General features: G+C 48.3%; 1 protein-coding gene and 1 long non-coding RNA gene across 4 annotated transcripts; one reads left to right on the top strand and one right to left on the bottom strand.

Annotated features, from left to right (window-relative positions):
* Positions 1-3,122: 3,122 nt before the first annotated feature.
* On the bottom strand, positions 3,123-14,473 carry Hpd (4-hydroxyphenylpyruvate dioxygenase). Its single transcript, NM_017233.2, has 14 exons — positions 14,435-14,473; positions 14,298-14,324; positions 13,485-13,547; positions 13,067-13,171; positions 12,537-12,579; positions 12,308-12,390; positions 11,369-11,458; positions 9,237-9,340; positions 8,585-8,662; positions 7,097-7,259; positions 6,910-6,981; positions 5,254-5,376; positions 3,451-3,567; positions 3,123-3,375 (listed from the first exon to the last, which is right to left on the bottom strand). Exons 1-14 carry the CDS (start codon positions 14,435-14,437, stop codon positions 3,265-3,267), a joined length of 1,182 nt encoding a protein of 393 aa, NP_058929.1. The 5' UTR covers positions 14,438-14,473; the 3' UTR covers positions 3,123-3,264.
* On the top strand, positions 14,008-22,945 carry LOC102547495 (uncharacterized). Of its 3 annotated transcripts, XR_010056767.1 has the most exons (5): positions 14,008-14,522; positions 15,313-15,415; positions 16,646-16,855; positions 18,326-18,390; positions 19,999-20,189. It is a non-coding gene; the product is annotated as an uncharacterized LOC102547495 (long non-coding RNA). The 3 variants fall into 3 exon arrangements; XR_358679.5 differs by lacking the exons at positions 15,313-15,415; positions 19,999-20,189 and adding an exon at positions 21,607-22,945 and having other exon boundaries at positions 14,009-14,522; XR_595343.4 differs by lacking the exon at positions 15,313-15,415 and having other exon boundaries at positions 14,009-14,522.
* Positions 22,946-23,918: the final 973 nt, after the last annotated feature.

The following is a 23,918-nucleotide window of genomic DNA, read 5'->3' as shown; positions in this document are numbered from 1 at the left end:
AGGCTGGGCATCTGGAGGGGAAGAGGTGACAGACCATGCAGAACATCACCGGTTTGTTTGCTTTTGAGATTGTTTTATTCTTTTATTCTCTAGCCCAGGCTAGCCTAGAATTTCTGTCCTCTGGGCCTCAGCCTCCTAAAAGCTAACCAAGAGCTACCATGCCAGGCTGCCCATTAGTTCTCCGCTTGGTTTTGCCCTGAGGCTCAGGGTTAGTGATTGGTTCTAAATTCAGAGCCTGTTTGTGGGTTCTGAACTGGTCAGACTATAGTCAAGCTAGGTGGTCCGCCATTTTGTTTGTTTCATTTTTCTTTTTTTTTTCTCAATAGTTTTTCTTAAGCTCTTAAATATCTGGAGCAGCTGATGACATGTAATTAAGCAAAAAAAAAAAAAAAAAAAAAAATCAGTGTTGGAGGCCTGCCATCCCAGTGACTCCAGAGGCTGAGGCAGGAAGATCCCAAGTTCAAAGCGTGGGCTATGCAGTGAGCACAAGGCCAGCCTAGGTAACTTAGTGAGACCCTGCCTCAAGATAAAACGGGCTGGGACGTTGGCAAGAGGGCACAGCAGTTAATGGTGCTTCCCACCAAACCTGCTGACTGGAGTTGGCTTCCCCAGAACTCCCGAGTTGGTAGGAGAGAATTATTGACTCCTGTAAATTGTCTTCTGACCTCTACAAAGATGCCGGGGTCTCTAACGGTTAATGGGGTTGGTCTCCAGCGGGGGTCTCGGAGAAGACTCAAACCCAGAACAAGGCTGGGTACAGGGGCACATTCACTGAGTGATCCCCCACTTGGATGCAGGTAGAAGGATGGATGACCAAGAGTTCTGGGCTAATAGGGCCTGTGAGATAAATCGAGAACACTCAAGCTGGATATAACTTGAGCTTAGCCCTCAGAGCCCACAACAGAAGCAGGAGAGCTGGCTCCTGAGAGTTGCCCTCTAGTCTCAAATGTGGGGTGTGTGTGCCTACACACACACACACACACACACACACACACACACACACACACACGTATGCGTCACACACAGTAATGAAAATTAAAAACCCAAACAAACCTGGGCGTGAAGCCAAGTGAGGTGATTCAGGCCTATGACCCTAGCACCTGGGGATGCAGAGGAGACAGGAAGATTTTGAGTTCAAGGCCAGCCTAGGCTACAAATCTAAGCCTAATTTATGTAACATTGTACCGGCCACTGTTTGAAGTGTTTGATGGGAAAGCTAGAGAGTGCTCTGCTCTAGGAGATACGTATTTTCTCCATTCAGTAGATGGGGCGGGCAACAGACACTGCGAGGCAATCAGCCTGTCTAGCCAGAGTCATCTAGCCAGCAAGTAGCCGGTGTGGGATGTGGCCCTGGCAGTCCCAGACAGCTTCAGGGTAATAGGTGTGTGGAGGTGCCCATGGCTTAGTACCAAGGCAAAGCCAAAGACAAGGGTGTCCTTATAAGAACCAAGACCCCCAAATGTGTATGTAAAATGGCTCAGCTCTCTAAAATGTTAAGCACAAGTAGGGCCTGGTAGCATTTAATTGCAGCTTCTGCAAGGCAAATCCAGTGGGGCGGGGCGAGTTTCTGAGCAGCCTGGTCTCTACATGGACAGTTCCGATCTGGCCAACCAGGGCTTCACAACTGTCTCTAAACAACCACCCAAAACAAAACAGCAAAAAATACTGAGTCTTTCGTTTAAATTCATACAGACAAAGTATGTCCAGATGTGGCCCACAAGCTGTAGGCTGCATCCATCTAAGTGATTTTTTTTTTTTTTGCATGAACCATGGAAATAGGGAGGTGTTTTGCATGGGTTGCAGCCTGATCCCTCTTTCCTTTCTCCTACGTTCTTTGTTTTTGTTTTGTTTTGAATCTCAGCACATCGTGGAGACTGTCCCGAACATCTCATTCTCCTGCCTCTTCCTCTGGAGTGCTGGGATTGATCACAAGCGTGCACCACCAGATCCAACGTATTTTTCCAGGTTCTTAAATTCATGATCTTAGAAGCCCTGTTTTTTTTTTTTTTTTCACCTCTATTTGGAAAATACAAAACAAACCCAAAAAGAAACCATCTAGACGCCCCCCCAACCCATGATACTGATACTGTTTTGAATATTTCTTTTTTCCTTATGGAGATCAAAGTGTGCCTACTTTTTGCCATGGTGTGGTGCCAAGCGCCTTGAGTCCCAGCCCTCTGGGAGATGGACACAGAGGCAAGCCAAACTAGAGTTCCAGGTTAGCCTGATCTACATAGCAAGTTCCAGGTCAGCCTGGTCTACATAGCAAGTTCCAGGTCAACCTGGTCTACATAGCAAGTTCCAGGTCAGCCTGGTCTACACACTCAGACCTCCACCACCCACCCCCTCTCAGTGAACCTACTTTTAAGTTGATTGATGCTTAGGGAAGGGTATAAGACTAAAGCAAAAGGAAAAGGGAACCAAAGTCACCCCACTCTGTCCCTGCTGTTGATGATAGGACTTCTTGTGTGGTGGGGTGCGCTGTGTCCCTGAGCTGCACCCCTAGGGTTTTGAAGAAATCCAACAGCTTTCCAACCATTAACCCTTCTACCCTTCTCCTGTCCTGATTGCCATATACATATATATAATATATTATACATATATCTGTGTATATATATATATATTTTTTTCCATTTGAGTATCATAAGGTGTGAGGAAATGCAGCTGCGGTGGGGTTTGGGGCACTGGTGACTACCACACTCAGGATGCAAGGCAGGAGGCGAGAAGCTCAGAACACTCGGGTCTCGGCTCTACCCTGTACACCACGAGCAACCATGCCCTGTGATTGCTGAAGAAGGCTGCCAACCTTAAAAGTCCCTTGACCTCTTTCATGTGTTCTGAGTGACGACATTAAGGAGGGCCCATCTTTAAAGGTTTTTAAAGCCATCAGAGGAAACGCTGCCACATTCCACCCGACCTCAGGGCCCAGTCTGTTATCTTTCTAGGGTGGGTCTTGCCAGAAGGGTCCCACTTAGTAAAGTTCCTTGCACCCTGAACCTGCAATCCCCACACAGAGGCCTCAGGCAGCTCAGCGGTCTTGGTCTCCCCCTGGCGGCTAAGTGGCGCCACTGTCCCTCACGGGGCCCAAACACAAGACACAGCCTTGGATCTGGGAAGGCATCTTTACTCGAAACGGATCAGGAGAAGCCTTGCCGTAGAGGGGGCGTGGCCATGGTGTGGGTGGAGCCCTGAGGTCCAGCCTTTCAGCCAGTTGGAGCTGATTGACTTGTCCAGCGCCTTGCGCGGTCTGGGTGTGGGTGGAGCTTACATTCCAGACCTCACACCGTTGGTCTCCAGGTCAGTGAGGTTACCCCGTAGGGCTTGCTCCTCTTCGAAAGCTTTGAACAGAGAGTTGAAGTTACCTGCTCCAAAGCCCTGTGGCGATAGAAGGCAAGTATGAGCTGGAAACTTAGCAAGCAGTTGGTGCTACCTGTTGGGTGCAGGCCGTACCTGGTGGTTGTGGCGTTGGATGACTTCCAAGAAGAGCGTGGGCCGGTCCTGCATGGGCTTGGTGAAGATCTGTAGGAGGTAGCCTTTCTCATCGTAGTCTACCAGGATTTTTAGCTCCTGGGAGGAAGACAGTGGGTTCTGTTAAAGGGAAGCGAACTGACCCTTGTACGATCCGAATCCTACACCACCAAGTTTCCTGCGCCAAAGCCAATAAAAGACTCCTTTTTCTAGCAGTTCCAACTTTCTGCAAATATGTCCCCAGACTGACTATCCTGCCTAAGCTTCCCCCATGGCCATTCCAGCTTGGGGCTCTGGTCTGATCAGATGTCACTCAGTGGAAGTGGGGACTTTCTTCTCTGTTGCCGAGGAGAATGTATAAGAATGCTGCGTCTACTTTGGAAAAACAGCCTGGGAGTTTCTCAGAATGCTAAACACGCCGCGGGTAAGAGCATTTGCTACTCTTGCTGAGGATTTGACTATGGGCAGCTTACAGCCATTTATAACTCCAGATGGAGAGGATCCACACCCTCCTTCGGCCTCCTCAAGCACATGGTCTAGTCACACACAGAGACACACACTCATGATATCTACCCGGGCCAGCCGGGTCTACAAAGTGATTCCTGGCCAGCCAAGGTGTATTCAGTGAGACCTTGTCTCAAACGCTGAAAAGTTAACATAGGTCACATGACCTGGAGGCAGAGGCAGGTGAATCTCTTGAGTTCCAGGACAGCCAGGGCTACACAGAGAAACCCTGCCTCAAACAAAACAAACCAACAAAAAAACAAACAAACAAAAAAAAGCCCAGGGCTGGAGAGATGGCTCAGTGGTCAAGAACACCCGACTGTTCTTCCAGAGGTCATGAGTTCAATTCCCAGCAACCACATGGTGGCTCACAACCATCTGTAAAGAGATCCGATGCCCTCTTCTGGTGTATCTGAAGACAGCTACAGTGTACTTATATATAATAAATAAAATAAATCTTTAAAAAAAAAAAAAAAGCCCAATTTCTTCTTTTCTTTTCTTCTTCTTTTTTTTTTTCGGGGCTGGGGACCGAACCCAGGACCTTGCAATTCCTAGGTAAGCGCTCTACCACTGAGCCAAATCCCCAACCCAAAAGCCCAATTTCTTAAGTTAATAAAACAAAATGAAGAAGCCTCCCAATGGTTTCTAGCCAAAGTAGAGAAAAGCAAACAAACAAAACCAAGGTCATAAATGGCTGTTAGCTAGCCTCTGCTGGAGAGATGACTCAGTGGTTAAGAGCACTGACTGCTCTTCCAGAGGTCCTGAGTTCAATTCCCAGCAAGCACATGGTGGCTCACAGCCATCTGTAATGGGGTCCAGTGCCCTCTTCTGGTATGCCTGAGGCAGCTACAGTGTCCTTAAATATAATAAGAGAACTGCTGTCCTCAGACAAGCTGCCTGACCTCTGTCACACTTCAGATGTACCCTTCTTCCTGTCTCTCACACACTTGAAGGCTGTGTGGGAATCAGGACCTCTGCATACTATATTCTCTTTGCTGTGACTCTTTGCCTAGCTCTCCAGGTACATACAGATTTCAATTCAAGTCAGCCATCAGTCTTTCTCAGTTCCTCCTCAAGTGGTCCGCTTCAATTTTCTGCATGGTCCCAACTCTGTCTCTCATCTCTGATATCCCTGTTCCCCCATTCCAGTATGCAACTCCCATGCCGGCTGGGATCTTGTGTGGGTTTTCGGTGTGTGTGTGTGTGTGTGTGTGTGCGCGTGTGTGTCCCTGTGAACTCAGGGTTCACGTTCTTCTGGCTAAGCGTCGAGCAGGGCCCCACCTCCAAGACATCCATGTTCTCCTTCACTTGGATCTTGGAGGTCTTGAGATTCTCCCGAAGCAGTCTGTAGTAAGAAGACGGGACAGCCAAGAACTCCATGCCTCGTTCCCTCAAGTGGCGGATCTGTCATGGAGCAGGGTCAAGGTCAGTTAGTTTGTTCAACTACTATAGCCCAGAGGAGCCTCGAGGGCAGGAGGTGGCCGAGTCCCTGTCCAAGCTCTGTCAGGATGCCACATGACCTTCTCCCTTTTTGTCTCTTTCTTCACTCCACAGAATACTACGATTGCTCTCACTTATAGAACGTGTACTGTGTGCTGCTGGGGAAACTGAGGCAAGCATTTGTATCTATCTCAGTATAGCAGCTGGAGTGACATAAATCAAGTGTGCCTCTTTTCTGCCTAGCCCATGATGATGTCACAGGTCAGTGTCGAAATTTAAGGTGGCGTCTGCGGCCTTTACCACCTCTTCCTGTCTCCCTCCCTTGTTCTGTCTGAGCCACACCCTTCTCGCTGCCTCTCTAACCTTCCTGGCTTTCTCATCTCTGTCTGGATGGTCCCTTCTGCCTGGGGTACCCTCCCCATTTTCTGTATACATCTCTTCTCAAATGCCTTCCTCATGTGGCCCTCCGTCCTGGTTAGACTTATGTCAACCTGACACAGGCCGGTGACATTAGCGAAGAGGGAGCCTCAACTGAGACAATACCTCCCTAGGATGGGACTGTGAACAAGCCTGCAGGGTGTTGTCTTAATTAGTGATTGATGGCAGAGGGCCCAGCCCATCGAGAGTGATGCCATCCTGGGCTGGAGGTCCTGAGGTATAGAAAAAAGCAGACCGGGCAAGCCATGGGGAGCAAGCCAGTAAGCAGCATCCCTCCATGGCCCCTGCATTCACTCCTGTCTCCAAGTTGCTGCCCTGCTTCTGTTCCTGTCCTGACTTCCTTCAGTGATAAACAGTGATGAGTTCATTGTAAGCTCAATAAACCCTTTGTTCCTCAACTTGCTTTGCTCACAGAGTTTCTTCACAGCAACAGAAACTCTGAGTAAGACAACGCCCTCTGATCAGCCTGTTTAGATATGGTATGCCTTGTCTTCCAGTCTCTCTCACTCCCCAGCTTTTCCCCACAGTTTTTATACCACACACACTGTCTGTCTGTCCTTCAGACCAGGACTGAATTATCTTCCTTGAAGGTTGCATCCATGGACAAAACATTCTTTTTTTTTTTTTTTTTTGGTTCTTTTTTTCGGAGCTGGGGATCGAACCCAGGGCCTTGCGCTTCCTAGGTAAGCGCTCTACCCCTGAGCTAAATCCCCAGCCCCCCGACAAAACATTCTTAATCTGACTAAAAGACACAGGTAATCTTGTAGTCTAATCTTATTTTTAGAGAGAGGCACACTGAAGCCCAGAGAAGGCACTGAGTCTCCTGGGGGCACACAGCAAAGCACCGGCAGAACCTGGACCAGCGTTCAGGCTTGCTTACTCTTGGGAGTGGATGGTTCTGCAGAATGAACTTCTTCAGCAAACTGTGAGTTTGCAAGAGCTGGAAGGGAAACCCTGCCATCCTTCCAGGGGAACTGCCACCACCTGCCACTCCACTTGGCAGAGACTGTCCCTGCCAAGTGATACAGAGGGCACTTGAGCCAGAAACAGGGTTCTAACCGTTGTGATGATGTCTTCGGTCCTGAGAGCGATGTGCTGGACCCCAGCACCCCCATTATAGTCCACATATTCCTGAGAAACAAAGGAGACCATTACCATTTATCCATTTGACCATATATCGTTCATCACTCTGACCTCTGCCCCCTTAGAGCCCGCAAGCCGCCTTCCCTATTGTCTCCTACCCCACCTGGATCTGAGACTTCTTCCTGCCCGGGGCCGGTTCATTAATGGGCATTTTGATGGACTCCTCATAGTTGGCCACCACGATGGAGCGCAGAGAGCTATACTCCGTGTGCACCTGTGTGTCGTCTACAGACCAGAACCGGTGGAACTGCAGGTTTTTCAGGTACCTGCAAAGCGGCCAGGGGAGACACCCCTGAGTGCCCGTGGAACTGAGAGCTCCCCACCCTCCTCCATGTCCACCATTGAGCATATATCCATTACGCAGGATCCCAAGAAGTGACATCACACACATCATAGATTAGTACTTTTGACAATTTTCTTTTAGGCAGAAGGCACGTGTCTTGTAACAAGATACAGATGGGAACCTGGTGCTCCCAAAGGGTCAGGTGTTTGCTTCTGACTTAGATTAGGGCGATGCTGGTACAACTCTATAGCTCAAATGTGCTCCCGAACGCGTTTAAATGCCACTGTGATGTTTTGAACATCTAGGACTCCTAAGAGGCTGGGTTTTAGCTCAGTAGTAGACTGCTTTCGTAGCTGGCTCAGCTGTGCCAAGTTAATGTTCCAGGTTAACTAGGTTAATGTGGGGCAAGGAGTGGTTTTGCCGTGTATGAGTGGGTTAGTTCTCAGTAGTTGGGGTAATTCTCAAGAGTCTTCTCTCAGGGATTAGGTCTGTTCTCAAGGGAGTAGGTTTGCTATAAAACTTCCTTTGGGGTGACAAGTGTGGTGGTGCACACGTTTAGTCCCAGTACTTAAGAGATAGAGGCTGGCAGATTTCTGTGAGTTCAAGGCCAACCTGGTCTACATAGTGAGTTCCAGGATAGCCAGGAAACCTTGTCCCAAAGAATAGATAGATAGGTAGACAGACAGACAGACAGACAGATGTGATAGGTAGATAGATGAGTTCCAGGATAGCCAGGAAACCTGTCTCAAAGGATAGATAGATAGATAGATAGATAGATAGATAGATAGATAGATAGATAGATAGATAGATGTGATAGGTAGATAGATGATAGACAGACAGACAAGTACGTTTGACTGTATCTTTCTCAGGATCAGGTCTGTTAATTCTTAATGGCCTTTCACAATAATAAACTGACTCAGGTAGGCTGTGGGACTCCTTGATGAGGATTAGGTGAGCATTTCACAGTGAATCCATGAATCTGTAACCTCAGGTTAGCCTCCCACCACCTCATGCTGATTTTCCTCTTCAGTTTAAGAGCTGGGGAGGCGGGGGCTGGGGAGGGGGTCAGGTGGATGGAGGTGCTTGCCCGATGACCTGGGTCTATCCCCAGCACCTGTGCGTGTGGTGGGCACAGAGACCCAAACTCTTGCCAACTGTTCTCTGGCCTCCCCACATGGGCTGTCCACAACCTCACGTGTAAGCACACGGCAAAAAAAAAAAAAAAATGAAATAAAAACACAAAAAAGCAAGTAGGTCTGGCAAGAGGGACTGGCTCCTGTGGCAGAGCGGGGCAGGCCAGGGACTCACCATTCTGAGGCAGACTCCATTTCCTGGTCGGGCTGGTTGCCTACAATATGGTCGATGATCTCCAGGTTACAGCTGGGTCTAGAGGAGGGAAGGAGTTGGAAGGTGAGAAGGCTAGCCCCCAAGTCTTTCCATTCCCTGAACCCTTTATCTATATCAGTAGCTCAGAGGGAGCAGTAGCCCTGCTGTGCATTGGTCACAGTTAACCGGACAGCTGTTACGAAGTCTCTTTTGTTTTGTTCTTTGGTTTTTTGTTTTTTTTTTTTTTCAAAACAGAGGCTCACTCTGTAGACCAGGCTGGCCTCCAACTCACAGAGACTGGGCTGCCTCTGCCTTCCAAGGTTGACTAAAGACATGCACCACCACACCTGGCTACCAGCCCCATCTTATGATGACACAGAGACACGAACGGAGGGGTGGGGGTGGGCGCCTGCACAAGGTTAAATGGTTAGGAAATGATAGAGCTTCAGGTGAACCCAGGCAGTTTGCCTGGAGGCCCCAGCCTTCATCTTCTATGCCTCGGCTTGGTGCCTGTCCCGCCTCCCAGAGTTTCCCACCAGATGCTCACAGATGTTCCCGTCCACCAGAGAAGCCCATTACACAGAGTGGGAAGAGGCCATCCCTTTCTACCACTCCCACACCGAGGGACACTCACAGTTTTGGAAGTAGGGTGTCCTTGTATGTTGGGGCCTCGAATCCAGGTAAGAAACGACCGGTGTAGTTGATCTTCTCCACCAGGGTGTGCGTGGTATCTCCATACTGGGGGTGGGAAGCAGCTGGGGTCAGGGGGAAGCCCCCACCCTAGCAAGGCCCCACTCCTCTCAGCACCAGCACAGCCGTGAGTTCCACCGTGAGGCTGACCCTAACTCAGTGGGCAATCTTTTTCTGGAATGTTCGACTACCTGCCGTTTTGCTTGGGAGCCTGCCTGCGGGATCAGAAACTGTGATACAGGGATGCTGTTTCCGTCCTCGTGGCTTTATTTATGCTTGAGATCGAGTCTATGTAGGCCAAGCTGGATCAAAACTCATGGAGATCATCCTCCTGCCTCAGCTTCCCAGGTGCTGACACTGCAAGCAGGGTGGCTTTTGCTCTTCATAAGTATCCTTAGCAGGCAGCTCAGTACCCAGTACATAGTAGGTGCTCAGTAAAATGAAGTAGGTAAAAGCATTGGATTACGTTCTACTGGAGGGAAGAAGCCTTTTTAAATCTTGGGGTTTTTCCCTACTAAACACACAGGGCTTTCTGAATGCTAGGCAAGTCTTCTACCACTGACTTGTATCCAAACCCTCTTTTAACTTCCTTTTTTTGTTTTGTTTTTATGAGACAGGGTTTCTCTGTGTAGCCCTGGCTGTCCTGGAACTCGCTGTGTAAACCAGGCTGGCCTCAAATCCAGGGATCCACCTGCCCCTGCTTCCTGAGTGCTGGGATTAAAGGTGTGCGCCCTCGTTGCCACCTGGCTCTTTTAAGTTATTTATTTATTTATTTATTTATTTAAGATTTATTTATTTCATGTATGTGGGTACATTGTCACTGTCTTCAGACACCAGAAGAGGGCATCAGATCTCATTACAGATGGTTGTGAGCCACCATGTGGTTGCTGGGAATTGAACTCAGGACCTCTGGAAGAGCAGTCAGTGCTCTTCACCACTGAGCCATCTCTCCAGCCCCCTCTCTTTTAAGTTCTTAAAAATATTTTATCTCTTTAAAATTTTATTTGTGTGTGGGTGTGTGTGTGCACCCAAATGTAGGGGTCAGAGGTTGATGCTGGTGTTTTGTAATCTTTTTCCACCTTATTTTTTTTTGAGACAGCATATTTTTTTTTTTTTTGAACCTGCAGCTCTTTGATTCTAGGCTTGCTGGCCACTAAGTTCCAGAGATTTCCCTGTGTCAGCCCCCTCACCCCACATGCTGGGTAACAGGCGTGCACTGCTGTGTCCAGCATTTTACACAGGTACTAGAGATTTGAACTCAGGACCCCAGGTTTGCACAGCAAGCCCTTCACCCACTGCACTATCTCAGCTTCCCACCCTCTTTTCCCTATCTGGATTTTGAGACCGAGTCTCAAGAGAGTCTCCTGGAGTTCCCCAGGCTGGGCTGGAGCCTAAGTGCCTTGCATTTATGATCCTCCTGCCGCAGCCTCCCAGGTGCTGAGATTACAGGTCCTCAACTGGGCCAATTTTAGCAATCTTTACATTGAGTATAACTTTGAGGAAGTGGGACTTGTGACGGTCTCACAGACTTGCTGCCCCTGTGTGGATCATATTGCCCTCCTACGTGCTTTCCAGACAGAAGGAGTGGTGTAGCTGAGAGATGGTGGGAGATTCAGCATGCGTCCAGGTCACATGAGATGTCCCGTTCCAGTCCTTGCTCAGAGACCCCAAGCTACTGTGGAGTCTGACTTCCTCAGACACCACTGCTCTCCTTTTTCTTTTTCTTTCTTTTTTTTTTTTTTTTTTTTTTTTGGTTCTTTTTTTCGGAGCTGGGGACCGAACCCAGGGCCTTGCGCTTCCTAGGCAAGCGCTCTACCACTGAGCTAAACCCCCAACTCCTCTACTTTTTCTTAAAGCCCGCACCCTCACTGAAGCGTATATCCCCAAACTGTTTTTTCCACCAGGGAAGATACCTGATATCTCCCAGAATCCTCTGTGCACCCACCAAGCATCATTAAAGGCTAGGCTTGGGGAAGGCTGGATCGGATTGGAGACATGCGAATAGGCAGGTATAATGGGTAGGTTGCTGGGGGAGGGGCCCTGGTGTCTCCTGGTGGGACCTCAGTGTTCACTCACCGTCTGCAGCACAGCGAACTTCACCTTCCCGAATTTGTCTTCCTCCACCCATGGCTCCCGTACAATTTTAGCGCCCCGTTCTCGGGCTTTCTGTGTGGGAGACGGAGTGAGGAGAATGGTGAGGGCTGGAGATAAAGCACGGAGTCGTGTGTATCCTGCCTCTGCCAACTGACTCTTTGAACCAGCTCTCTCTCCACTCCTCAGATCCCCCTCTTAGAAAAGGAGTGGTCACACAGCAAAAATATGAACTGCCGTTAATTGAGCATCTAGTATGTCAGGCGCTCTGAGAACGGGTTTGCGTGTTTTCTTAGCAGGAGCTCAGTCGTCGCATGAAGTGCTCGTACCCTGTGCCAGGCACGATTCTAGGGGCTAATCTCTCAAGTCCTGGCAGTGAAATTACACAGGGGTGGAGTTTTCATCTCCATTCCATAGGAGAGGAAATACGCACAGAGAAGATAAGTCATGTACTCAAAAATCACACAGCCCCAAGCTTCCTTTTCCTTCTGTTGAGCGCGCAGCAAGGGATGCATGTTAGAGAAGTGCGCTACCACTGAGCCCAACTCAGAAACAAGGAAACTCTTTTTCAAGTTGCAATCTCATGTAGCCTAGGCTAGCCTCGAATTTAACATAGCTGAGGACGACTTTGAATTCCTCATCTTTCCACCGAGACTCCGAGTAGGGATCACCATGGCTTGTTTTTGAGGACCCCATGCTCCAAACAGGATCGTTTCAGTCTATTTCTTTGCACGCTTTTAGTGAGGCAGCGGCTGTCCCCAGTTTTCAGATGTGGGCAAGAGGCTCACAGAGCAGACACACAGGAGGGGGCAGGGCACGTGTCAGTGGAACTCAGACGTGGCCATGGCTGCGCTGCATCCGGTTCTGCCTGGTGGGGGATCCTAGCGGGCAGAGGCGCGCTGCCTCGGTCCAAGTGTCTCTCACCTGCACAATGTGTTCACAGTCTTCCACCTCGAATGCGATGTCCTTTACGCCATCACCATGCTTCACCAGGTGGTCACCCATCTCTGTGGTCGTCAGAAGAATGCAGGCAGGGGAGTTTCTAGTCTTTATCCCGGTCCCAGCCCCTCCAGGGCTCCGGCCTCACCCTTGCCCCAACCCATGGCCCCATGCAAATGTCAGAGTCATGCTGACCCCAATGGGATGCCCTCACCTTTGTTCCAGGGATTGAGAGCAGAGCAGAGAACAAACACAATCTAAAAAGGGGACAAGGGGGATGAGCTGGGTGGCCAGGAGAGGGTGAAAAAGGGCCCGCCCTCCATCTTCCCAGCATGCTCTATGGGACACAAGGCTCCACCATTCAGAATCCCCGAATCACGTGTTCCGGTTCCTTTTCTGCTGCAACTGCACCCTGATCCTCAAAGCTTGGGGCTTTCCCCAGTATTCCCACACTGGGTTCCCAGTGGTTGGTACCTAGAAGGCTCCAGCAACCTCACGGACCAGAGACCATTTAAAGGCCCTTCCCGACATCCTAGGTTCTGTGAGCGTCTATGGATCCAATGCTGGGTGTGTTTGAGAAGGGAAGGGAAACCAGGGAGATTCCTGCGGCCTGCTGCGTCATGGGTCAGTGGCAGCTCAGCCGTACATCTTGGAACCAGCTAGGTGTGTGTCCTGACACAATAACACATCCCATCCTGAACACACTGGTGTCCGCATCACCAAGTCGCCTGGATGTGTACTCACTTTCCCTTGCTTGATGACATGACTGACCACCTCCCGGGAGCCCGTCTCCAGGCCCTTGTAGGCCAGCGGTTCGAAGCCCATCTTGTTGCAATAGAAGGAGGCAGCCTGGATGAGGAAGCGGCAAGGGGCTCAGGGGTTTGTGAGAACCAGCCTGGAGATCCCTAGAAGGGAGCCCCAGTCTTCTGTCTGCTCTCTGGTTCATCGTTCGGAGACCCTCCCAGAAAGAACAGCAGCTCTCTCCTCCCTCTGCAAGGTCCTTGCTGGGGTCTGTGGTTCTGATTGTGTAATGAGGTTCCAAAGTGCCAGTCCTAGCCCGGCCTGGATCCTCCCCTCGAACTAGCCAATCCCAGTTCCAGCTGGGTCCAGCCCCCTTAAGGAGGCCCTTTGGTTTGTCCCCTGCCTGTTCCAACCTTTCTACCTGCTTGGCGTTGCCAACCCAGAAGGTCACAGAGTGGAAATGGAGGAACCGGCCTCTCTCAGGCTGTAGGAAGGAAGAAGGGTGAAGTTGAATTCCTGGAAGTAGGTTACCTCGTCACCTAACCCTAGCCTGAAGCCCAGAGCCTAAGAGAATGTTCCTCATCCCCCCGCCCCCCAGCTACCCCCTGCACTCCTGTCTTTAACTAGTCTCCTAAGAGACTAGTTATTTCTTTTTTTTTTTTTTTTTTTTTTTTTGGTTCTTTTTTTCGGAGCTGGGGACCGAACCCAGGGCCTTGCGCTTCCTAGGCAAGCGCTCTACCACTGAGCTAAATCCCCAACCCCTAGTTATTTCTTGTTATAGGATTTGAGCCCCTTGAGGGTTCAGAATTGGGAAGTTCCCCACAGGAGGCCCTCCCAGGGTTCACAGAAGCAAATAGCCTTCCGTGAGAACAGTATGGGTGTACAGTAGACCATAGAAGGGATTTGACCAGGTTTAAGAGATCGCCAGGTGGGGTTGGGGATTTAGCTCAGTGGTAGAGCACTTGCCTAGCAAGCGCAAGGCCCTGGGTTCGGTCCCCAGCTCCGGAAAAAAAAAAAAAAAGAAAAGAAAAAAAAAAAAAAAGAGATCGCCAGGCATTTAGGAAGGGGCTCCCTCAGGAAGCCAAGATTGAGCCCAGCTCCGTCCATCGGAGTGGATGGCAGGGATGAATTTGAGTTTGCAGGCCTAAGTGTCTCACACCCACTGACATTTTTTCCTGTGTTGACACCTTGTCCTCCCCCTAGACAGAGAACCTGGATTTCTGCTCCGGCTTACCTTTGGTCCTTTGTTGCTGTAGGTTGTCTGGCAGAGAAAGGGGGAAGCACAAGGAGAGGTTATGACAAAGGGAGATCTTGAACAGTCACCGTGGGTCAGTACTCACAGGGAGACCACCTAGGCCCGGACAGACTTACCATGGTTGATGGTGGTCAGACCTCTACCAGGAGTACTGGGACAAGAGGCCTGGGAAGCTGATGGACAGAATATTTACCACCCTGCAAGGTAGGGCCCGCCCCTGACCTGGCCTTCCTGGGGGTGGGGAGCTGAGCTAATCCTGAGTGATCCTAGGTTTGGGAATCTCTGAGTCAGCCCTGTGGGTGCGTTAATGGTGCCAGACTCAGAGGGAGAGTGAGATACCTCAGTTCACAGTTCACAGACCAGGAGAGCAGAGCCAGGGCAAAAAGCCAAGGGTGCATGCTTTCTAAGACCCCGGGAGCGAGACTGTGATCTTTGCCATGTAGATTCAAAACTCTGAAAGCAAAGCCAGCTTTCGTGGCCAGGGGAATACCTGCTTCTGGGGGAATTAGCTGGGTCAGCAAAGCAAACACCTAGATTATGTTTAGGGTGAAGGGTCGTGTGCCGTGGTCATTAGAGACAGGGGTACAAGGGTGGAGAGTCGCCAAGCCTGGGAGCCACAGTTTCCTCATCTATAAAATGGGAACAACAGCCAGCCAGGGGTGGAGATACATGTCGGTCATCCCAGCTCCACAGAAGGTCAGGCAGGAGGATTCCCACAGTTCAAGTTCAGCCTGGTCTTCATAGTGAGAGAGAGCCCGGCTAGCCAAGTCAGGGGTATACAATAATATCTTTGTCTTAGAAAAGGGGAGGGGGCCGCATGGTGGGGGACCGAATGGAGGGGCATCCTTGAGATGCCGTCTTCGGAACGGGTGCCGGATCATGGTACCATTCTATTTGTGTCATTTGTGAGTAGTAGTTACACCTCGACAGCTGAGGTGGGGGTGGTAAAGAAGCAGAGCTCTGGCCCAAGCTATAACCTAAGTATTTATTACAGGGGAGTTATGGCTTGATGACTGCCCCAGGCTCTTAGCACCGCAGACGGTTGAGAACTGATATCTTTGTAGGGGCGAAAGGCCTGGGACCCTTCATTCAAACCTGTGAGTCTTACTTCCTAGGAAGGCGAACTGGTAACAGCTGGTGTTTACCCAAGGGCTCTAGGATAACACTCCCACACCCTCTCTTCACTCTGACTCCACACCAGAACCCAAACCCTCTTGTTGCTGGTTGACAGTGGAAAGACTAGTCGAGGGCTCAGGCCAGAGGACTTTTCCAGACCGTGCAGAGTGGCCGAATGAGCTAGCTTACTCTAAGCTCAGGGCCCATACTTCCAAACTTTCTTGTAATGCTAAGGCATGTTGGTGTATGACGTTAGGCTCAGAACTTTGTGCGTTCGAGGGTTGGTCTACATAGTGAGACCCTGTCTCAACCAACCCCTGCCCACCCCAAAAAGGGAAGTATTCTGTTATCCCTGCCAGTAAAATGGGGAGACTGGGCCAGGGAGATAATTGTTGGCAAAGTGCTTGCCTAGCAAGCATGAGGACCTGAGGTGAGCACTTTTAATCTCAGCACTGGGGAGGTGGGAACAGGAGAGGATCCCTGAGTTACAGGCCAGAGACTCTAGTCTTAAAAAACTGGGTGGACAGTGCCTGGAACATCTGTGGCTGTCCTCTGACCACCACCTACATGTGCAGACACATCTCACACTACACACACACACCACACACACACATACACACACACACAAACACACACACATACACTCACCCTCACACACACACACAAACACACATACACTCACACACAAACACACATACACTCACACACAAACACACATACACTCACACACACAAACAAACACACATACATTCACACTCACTCTCACACATAAACACACACAAACACACACACACACACGAAGTTGTGGAAATGGAGCAAACATGTCTTATAAGTCGCTGGTGGGAACAGAACAAAACTCTGGTCTGATTCTGAACTTTTAAAGATTTATTTATTTATTTATTTATTTATTTATTTTATTATATGAGTACACTGTTGCTGTCCTCATACACACCAGAAGAGGGCATCAGATCCCATTACAGATGGTTGTGAACCACCATATGGTTTCTGGGATTTGAACTCAGGACCTCTGGAAGAGCAGCCAGTGCTCCTAACCTCTGAGCCACTGCTCTAGCCCCCTGAACTTGAGTCTTATCTGTCCACTCCAGACATTAGTTTTTCCGTTGTTAAATCTCTATATTTGGGGCAGTTCTGGAGGCAGGATAGGTGGTCTTGTCCCTTATTCTTGCCCCTCCTGGATGACTCTTTACTAGGAGAAGGCCATCCACTACTCCACTGCTCTGGCCAGCAAGAACATCTTGTCCTTTGTTTGCTGTGACCAACTCAACCCCCTGCTGCTGGAGCCTGGCCTGGCATCTATCCTAGGCAGAAGGCCAGGCTTTCCCAAATCCAGCAAGCACATCGTGAGCAGCCTTGGGATTCAGAAGGCTGGAGTGGCAGACATCTGGCCCAGCTGGGCACAGGTAATGACGGTGTATCTCCTGTCCCCTCTGGACTTCCCTTTCAGAAACATGATGTGTCTCAGTCATATCCTGAATATACTACTAGATACTTATCCATCTTTGGGAAGAGGCTAGGGAAGGAACCCTCTCGTTTCTTCCTGAAGCTCCCTAGTCTAGCTGTATTCAGTTTGGCATCAGATTAGTGATGGTTGGATGTGACTATTACTGCTCTTGATTCGACCCTGTGGTAAGGGGTAGGTTCCAGAAGTATTGCCCAAGAAACTAGGCTCTTCCAACTAGGCTCTTCCCCCCGACCCCGACCCCCAAGACAGATTTCTCTGTGTAGCCCTGGCTGTCTTGGAACTTGCTCTGTAGACCAGGCTGGCCTCCAACTCAGAGATCTGCCTGCCTCTGCCCCCTGAATGCTAGGATTAAAGTTGTGTGCCACCACTGCCTGGTTCTTGGGTTTTTTTTTTTTTTGTTTTGTTTCTAATTAATTTACTCATTTTATGTATATGAGTACACTGTAGCTGTCTTCAGACACAGCAGAAGAGGGCATCAGATCTCATTACAGATGGTTGTGAGCCACCATGTGGTTGCTGGGATTTGAACTCAGGACCTCTGGAAGTGCAGTCAGTGCTCTTAACCGCTGAGCCATCATGCCAGTCCCTAGCTCTTGTTTTTAAGGCACAGAACGGCATATATAACATGCTACCATATATGTAAGAAAATCACCACCATACAAATTGCTAATGGGTGGTTTTAATTTTATTGTTTTAGTTGATATGAATTTTACAAAGCACAAAACTTGTCAAGGACTCTGAGCCACCCGACCGCTATCTTCCCCAGCATCTTGGGTTTGGTGTCTCCACTCTTTCCTTCTCTGCACACCTGATTAATCTTTTTGCTTCTGCAACAAATCGTACTCACTCGATTTTCATCCTAATTTACATGACCTGACGATTTTGTAAAGAAGGCTTTCAGGGAGTGTCCTATTGATGGAAACGTAGTTTCATAGGTTGAAATTCAGTCTTTTCAGCGCACAGCTCTGAACTTGGAAAACACATACAGTTACTGTTGACTTTCACGGACCTGTGCGGATCTCGTCTGCAGAACCTGGGAGCTGAGGACCTGGAAGAATGGGGCGGGCTAAAGTCTGATGCTGTTGACAGCCTTACTTCAGTTTCAGTAGCAAAGAAAGCAATTGATCCGAGGAAGGTTATGTGGGTTCAGAAAAACATGACGGGAAAAGCACATAAACAAACGCCAATGAGCGATACTAAATATTAATAACAGAGTAGCCTTTTCTCGGAACTTTCTCAGGACAGACCAGTTTAAATACAGTTGCCTGTCATAAACTACAGGTTTGTATCTGGGAAAACATGAAAGCCAGATTCAGGGTGCACCGGCCAGATCGAGTTCTATAGCGTGTCCTGACATCCAATGAGAATAAACATCTCTCATACATCGAACGTAACTGTTTCTTCACAGACCCCCAAGGCGTTGTTCACCAGGGCTCAGTTCCAACCATTACTGTGATGTCACACACCGTCAAGGTAAAACAACTCGGTGACCCCGGTATGTTCTCACCCACTTTTCCATGCCAGTCCTCCTCTCTCCCCATGCCTGGTGACAACTCTTTATTACCCTCTATGTATCTATCTATCTGTGTGTGTATGTATATTTGTATGTATGTATGTATGTATGTATGTGTGTGTATTTATCTATCTATCTATGTATCTATCTAATCTGTGTATGTATGTATGTATCTATATATCTATGTATCTATGTATGTATCAATCTATGTATGTATGTATCTATGTATCTATCTAATCTATGTATGTATGTATCTATCTATGTATCTGTATCTATTTAATTTATGTATGTTTGTATCTATCTATCTATGTATCTATGTATGTATCAATCTATGTATCTATCTACCTATCTATGTATCTATCTAATCTATGTATGTATGTATGTATGTATGTATCTATCTATGTATCTGTGTATCTATTTAATCTATGTATGTATGTATCTATCTATCCATCTATGTATGTATGTATCAATCTATGTATGTATCTATCTATGTATCTATCTATGTATGTATGTATCCATCCATCTACGTATCTATCACTCATTTTAATTGTATATGTATGCTTATATGTATATGTATATATGCCTGTGTGTATGTGTGTGCACCACATGCATACAATCGACCCTCTATCTTGACTTTTCCAGAATACCGTGTAGATAGATCACCCAGTACATAGGCTTGGGAATATGAGTTTTTCATTCAACTTAATATATTTGGGGATTTTCTAAGTTGGTTGTATGCAGACTCTGTTTGTTTCTAAAGTACAAGAGATTGGGGCTGGAGAGTGGGTAAGAGTATTTACTGCTTGCCTGGCAGTTGAGGAACAAGCCTTTAATCCCAGCACTGGGGAGGCAGAAGCAGGCGGATCTCTGTGAATTTGAGGTCAGCATGGTCTACAGAGTGAGACCCAGGACAGTCATAGCTACACAGAGAAATCTTGTCCCAAAAAAAAAAAAAACCTAAAAGGGAGAGGAGAGGAGAAAGAGAGAGAGAGAGAGAGAGAGAGAGAGAGAGAGAGAGAGAGAGAGAGAGAGAGAACGAGAACTTACTAAGCTCTTGCAGAGGACCCTGGTCCTGGTTAGTTTCCTACTATCTACTGGGCAGCTCACAACTGCCTCGAATTCTTGTCCCTGACACCCTCCATGACCTCTGAAGCCTCCTGCACACACACGGTGCACATAAACTCACATTAGCTGACACATATTTATACATATATGGAGCGTGGGAGGATAGAAACCAGGGCTTGATGCACTCTGGGCAGTGTTCTGTCATTTTGAGAAACTGCTAAACTTTCCCACAGTGTAAGTAAGCATTATTCAAAAGTCCACCATGGGCTGGTGAGATGGCCCAGTGGGTAAAGGCCCTTGTCAATAAACCTATTGACCGGAGTTTAATCAGGGGAAAGCACCAACTCCCCCAGGTTATCCTTGGACCTCTGCTCTCGTGCTGTGTCACATGAGTGCATGCATGTGAACACACACACACACACACACACACACAAATAGGTAAATAAATAAATGTATTCTTACCTTTATTTATTATGTATTATTATGTATGCTTAAAAATTAAGGATTGGAGAGACGGCTCAGCGGTTAAGAGCACTGACTGCTCTTCTAGAGGTCCTGAGTTCAAATCTCAGCAACCACATGGTGGCTCACAACCATCTGGAATGGGATCTGATGCCCTCTTCTGGTGTGTCTGAAGACAGCTGCAGTGTATTCCTATAAATAAAAATAAATAAATCTTTTAAAAAATTAAAAATTAAATTATACCAATGAAAGATTTTATATATCCCTCCTTCCAAATCATGTTTCTTTTCCCTCTCTCTCCCTCCCTCCCTCTCTCCTTCCTTGGCTCCCTTTCATCTTCCAATGTGTTAATCTGATATGGGTCAACACTCCTTTTTTTTTTTTCGGAGCTGAGGACCGAACCCAGGGCCTTGCGCTTGCTAGGCAAGCGCTCTACCACTGAGCTAAATCCCCAACCCCTGGGTCAACACTCCCATACACTTTCTGGTGTTGGTTCTTTCCGTCCATCTTGTTTGAAAAAGAATCTCTGGCTGGAGAGATGACTCAGTGGTTAAGTCACTGAGGTGCTGAGTTCAGTTCCCAGCAACCACACAATGGCTCACAACCATCTGTCATGGGATCCAATGCCCTCTTCTGGTGTGTCTGAAGACAGCAACAGCGTACACACATACATTAAATAAATAAATAAATAATCTCCTTTTCTAGGCTGTGTAAGCCAGGCTAGCTGCTCCGAGAGCATTAATGGATTCCCCTTTCTTGGTGCACAGCTCTGGGGTTGGAGCCCCACTATGGCTTCTGGGGATCCAGGCTCAGGTCTGCAGACTTGCTCAGTGAGCGCTTTACATCGGGAGCATCTCCCCAGACATTGTTACTTCCCTTGCTGATCTTTGTCTCCTCATGAGGGCAGGAGGGTTTGTAAATGGTGACTCCCTTTTTAAAGTTGGACACCCAGGAAGACCGAGCCTTGGGTATGAAATAAAGTGGCAAGGCAGAATAGAAGACATTAGATCAGCCAGCCACATTCTTTTTTCTGCCTTTTACAAAGAGGAGGAAGAGGAGGAGGAGGAGGGAGAAGAGGAGGAGGAGGAGGAGGAGGAGGAGGAGGAGGAGGAGGAGGAGGAGGAGGATGGGGCTTGTGGCTTAGTTGGTAGAAGGCTCAGGTTGCATAAAGCCCTTGGTCTGAACCCTGGCATTGCACGGTGATGGAGTACACCAGTAGTCATCCCAGAAATCCAAAAGCAGAGGGAGGAGGATCAGGAGCTAAAGGTTAACCTCAGCCACAGGAACCCTGTCCCTTCATCCCCAGAACAGCAGGGTTATTCTAGCACGTTTTCTAAAGACAGTGCCTTTAGAGGCAGATCCGTTCCATGAAGTGGAAATTTCTGGTCTCTTTGGAGCCTCGGGTCCTAATGACGATGTCTTGCTGAAGCACACACAGGTGAGAGGATGTCTCACTAAAGCAGACGCATGAAAAGCGTTGTGTTTAGAAAGGCTCCCACGCTGGTTCGCCTCGCACTGCTTTGCCAGTCTCTGGCACTGGTTGGCCCTGGACCTCGTTGCTGTTCTTTGCCTCTCATGCCTTCGTAGAGAGTAACTCAACAAAAATGTCTTGGGATAGATATTCCAACTGCCTCTTGCCACTTCCTCAGGATCCAGCCCATCTGTCAGCGGAGCCTCGAAGTTTCTTCTGGATCCTGCTGCCGCAGCTGATTGGTGTGTGGTGTCTGCCTAAAGGGCTGGTCTGCAGCTGCTGATTCGTGGTTGGTGTTTGCCAGTGGACTGCCGATATCCAGGCAACGAAGATTGGAATCTCCCCAGAGAACTATTTCTTTTTTTTTCTTTCTTTTTTCTTTCTTTTTTTTTTTTGGTTCTTTTTTTCGGAGCTGGGGACCGAACCCAGGACCTTGCGCTTCCTAGGCAAGCGCTCTACCACTGAGCTAAATCCCCAACCCCCAGAGAACTATTTCTAAGCAGGTCCACTTCCCCCATGTCCCAATAACCTTTCTTTTCCACTACCACTGGTGGGTGGTGGGCTAGAAGGGAGGTTAAGGCAGTTAAGAATCCTTATTAAAGTAGGTTTTGAAAAATCGAAACCCACAGTTTCGCCTGTGCGTGATGGTATTATATCTTCCGTCTCAGCCACTGAGAGGCTGAGACAAGAAGCTCTATGTGAATTTGAGGCCAGTCTGGGCTATATGGCAGGTCTTTGCTTTAAAAAAAAGAAGGAAATTAATTTAAAGCAACTGAGGAACTGGGCGTGGTGACTCGAGCCTTTAAATCCAGCACTGAGGAGGCAGAGGGGGTCAGATATCTCAGTTCCAGGAAGCCTGGGCCACACAGCGAAACCCTGTCTCAGAAGGTTGGAGTGGGAAGAACCACTTAAGGGACTGGAGAGATGGCTTAAGTGGTTAAGAGCGTGAACTGCTCTTTCAAAGGTCCTGAGTTCGATTCCCAGCACCCCCATCATCTGGTTCACAGTCACCTGTAGCTCCAAGAGGCTAGGATGTGTATAGTGGTTTGTATATCATCCCCTGCCCCATCATGTTAACTAAAAACAATACAAATAAATTTCAAAATCCATCTAACAGTTTGCATGGTTACAAGAACAAAAAACAAAGACAACAACTGGGGCTGGAGAGATGCCTCAGAGGTTAAGAGCACTGACTGCTCTTGCAGAGGTCCTGAGGTCAATTCTCAGCAACCACGTGGTGGCTCACAACCATCTGTAATGGGATCTGATGTCCCCTTCTGGTGTGTCTGAAAACAGTGATGATGTACTCATATACATTCATAAATAAATAAATCATTTAAAAAAAAAGACAACAGGGCTGGAGAGATGGCTCAGTGGTTAAGAGCATCTGCTTAGACAACAGCCTATCCAAGGGTCCCTCCTTAATGAAATGCCAGTGAGTGGGTGTGTCTAAAGAGGGCTGTGCTTTCCCAAGTGTCTGTGATGACCTCTAGGCTAGGGGTTGCCAGGGTAGTGATGAAGAGATTGGGTTTGGGAATGTTCTGGGTCTGAGAGTCATTAAACAAATGTGGTCACCGTGGGAAGATTCACAGGCAGTGGGAAACTTGTGAACCTCCAGAGTAGGCGTTATCTTTTTGCCCAAAGAAATTTCTTTTGATCTATTTAAATTTGTTTGTGTGGGTTGGGGATTTAGCTCAGTGGTAGAGCGCTTGCCTTGCAAGTGCAAGGCCCTGGGTTCGGTCCCCAGCTCCGAAAAAAAGAAAAAAGAAAAAAAATTGTTTGTGAACTGAAACAGGGTCTAGTGTGAAACCCAGGCTGGTTCTTCCTTCAGCGCCCTGAGCACACGGCCCTTTGCTTAAGCGGCTGCTAGAGTCTCTGCATTACCTCAGTTAGTCCCTGAGCATCCTGAGGCCAGTCACTCAGCTTCCCTGAGCTCTTTACAGGCTCCATGGTCATGGTGCCTCCTCCACAGGGTTGCCATGACGACTGTTGGGATTTAGGTATGAAGCATCTCCCCAGCGTGCTCACAGATCTAAGGCTTTGGTCTCGGAAGCAACCACCGTTCAGAGCTGAGGTTATAGGGGGAAATACTTGGATCCAGAAGGATCTGCTTCTCCCAGTGGATTCATCTATTGCTAGAGTCCGACCCTTTTAAGATCTCTTATTTTTGTCATAGTGGGTATTTTGTCATAGGACATCATACACTTATGTGAGCACTCTGCTACTGAGTTCCTCAGCTGTGTGTGTATGTGTGTGTGTGTGCGTGTGCATGTGTGGTGTGTGTGTATGTGTGTGTATGTGTGTGTGCATGTATGTGTGCATGTATGTGTGCATGTATGTGTATGTGTGTGCATGTGTGTGCATGTGTGTATGTGTGTGCGTATGTGGTGTGTGCGCGCGTGTGTGCATGTATGTGTATGTGTGTGCATGTGTGTATGTGTGTGCATGTGTGTGTGGTGTGTGTGTATGTGTGTGTGCATGTATGTGTGC

Source organism: Rattus norvegicus, chromosome 12 (genome assembly GCF_036323735.1).
Source record: "Rattus norvegicus strain BN/NHsdMcwi chromosome 12, GRCr8, whole genome shotgun sequence".
In the NCBI taxonomy this organism is placed as follows: Eukaryota; Metazoa; Chordata; class Mammalia; order Rodentia; family Muridae; genus Rattus; species Rattus norvegicus.
This window is presented reverse-complemented; position numbering and strand designations above follow the sequence as displayed.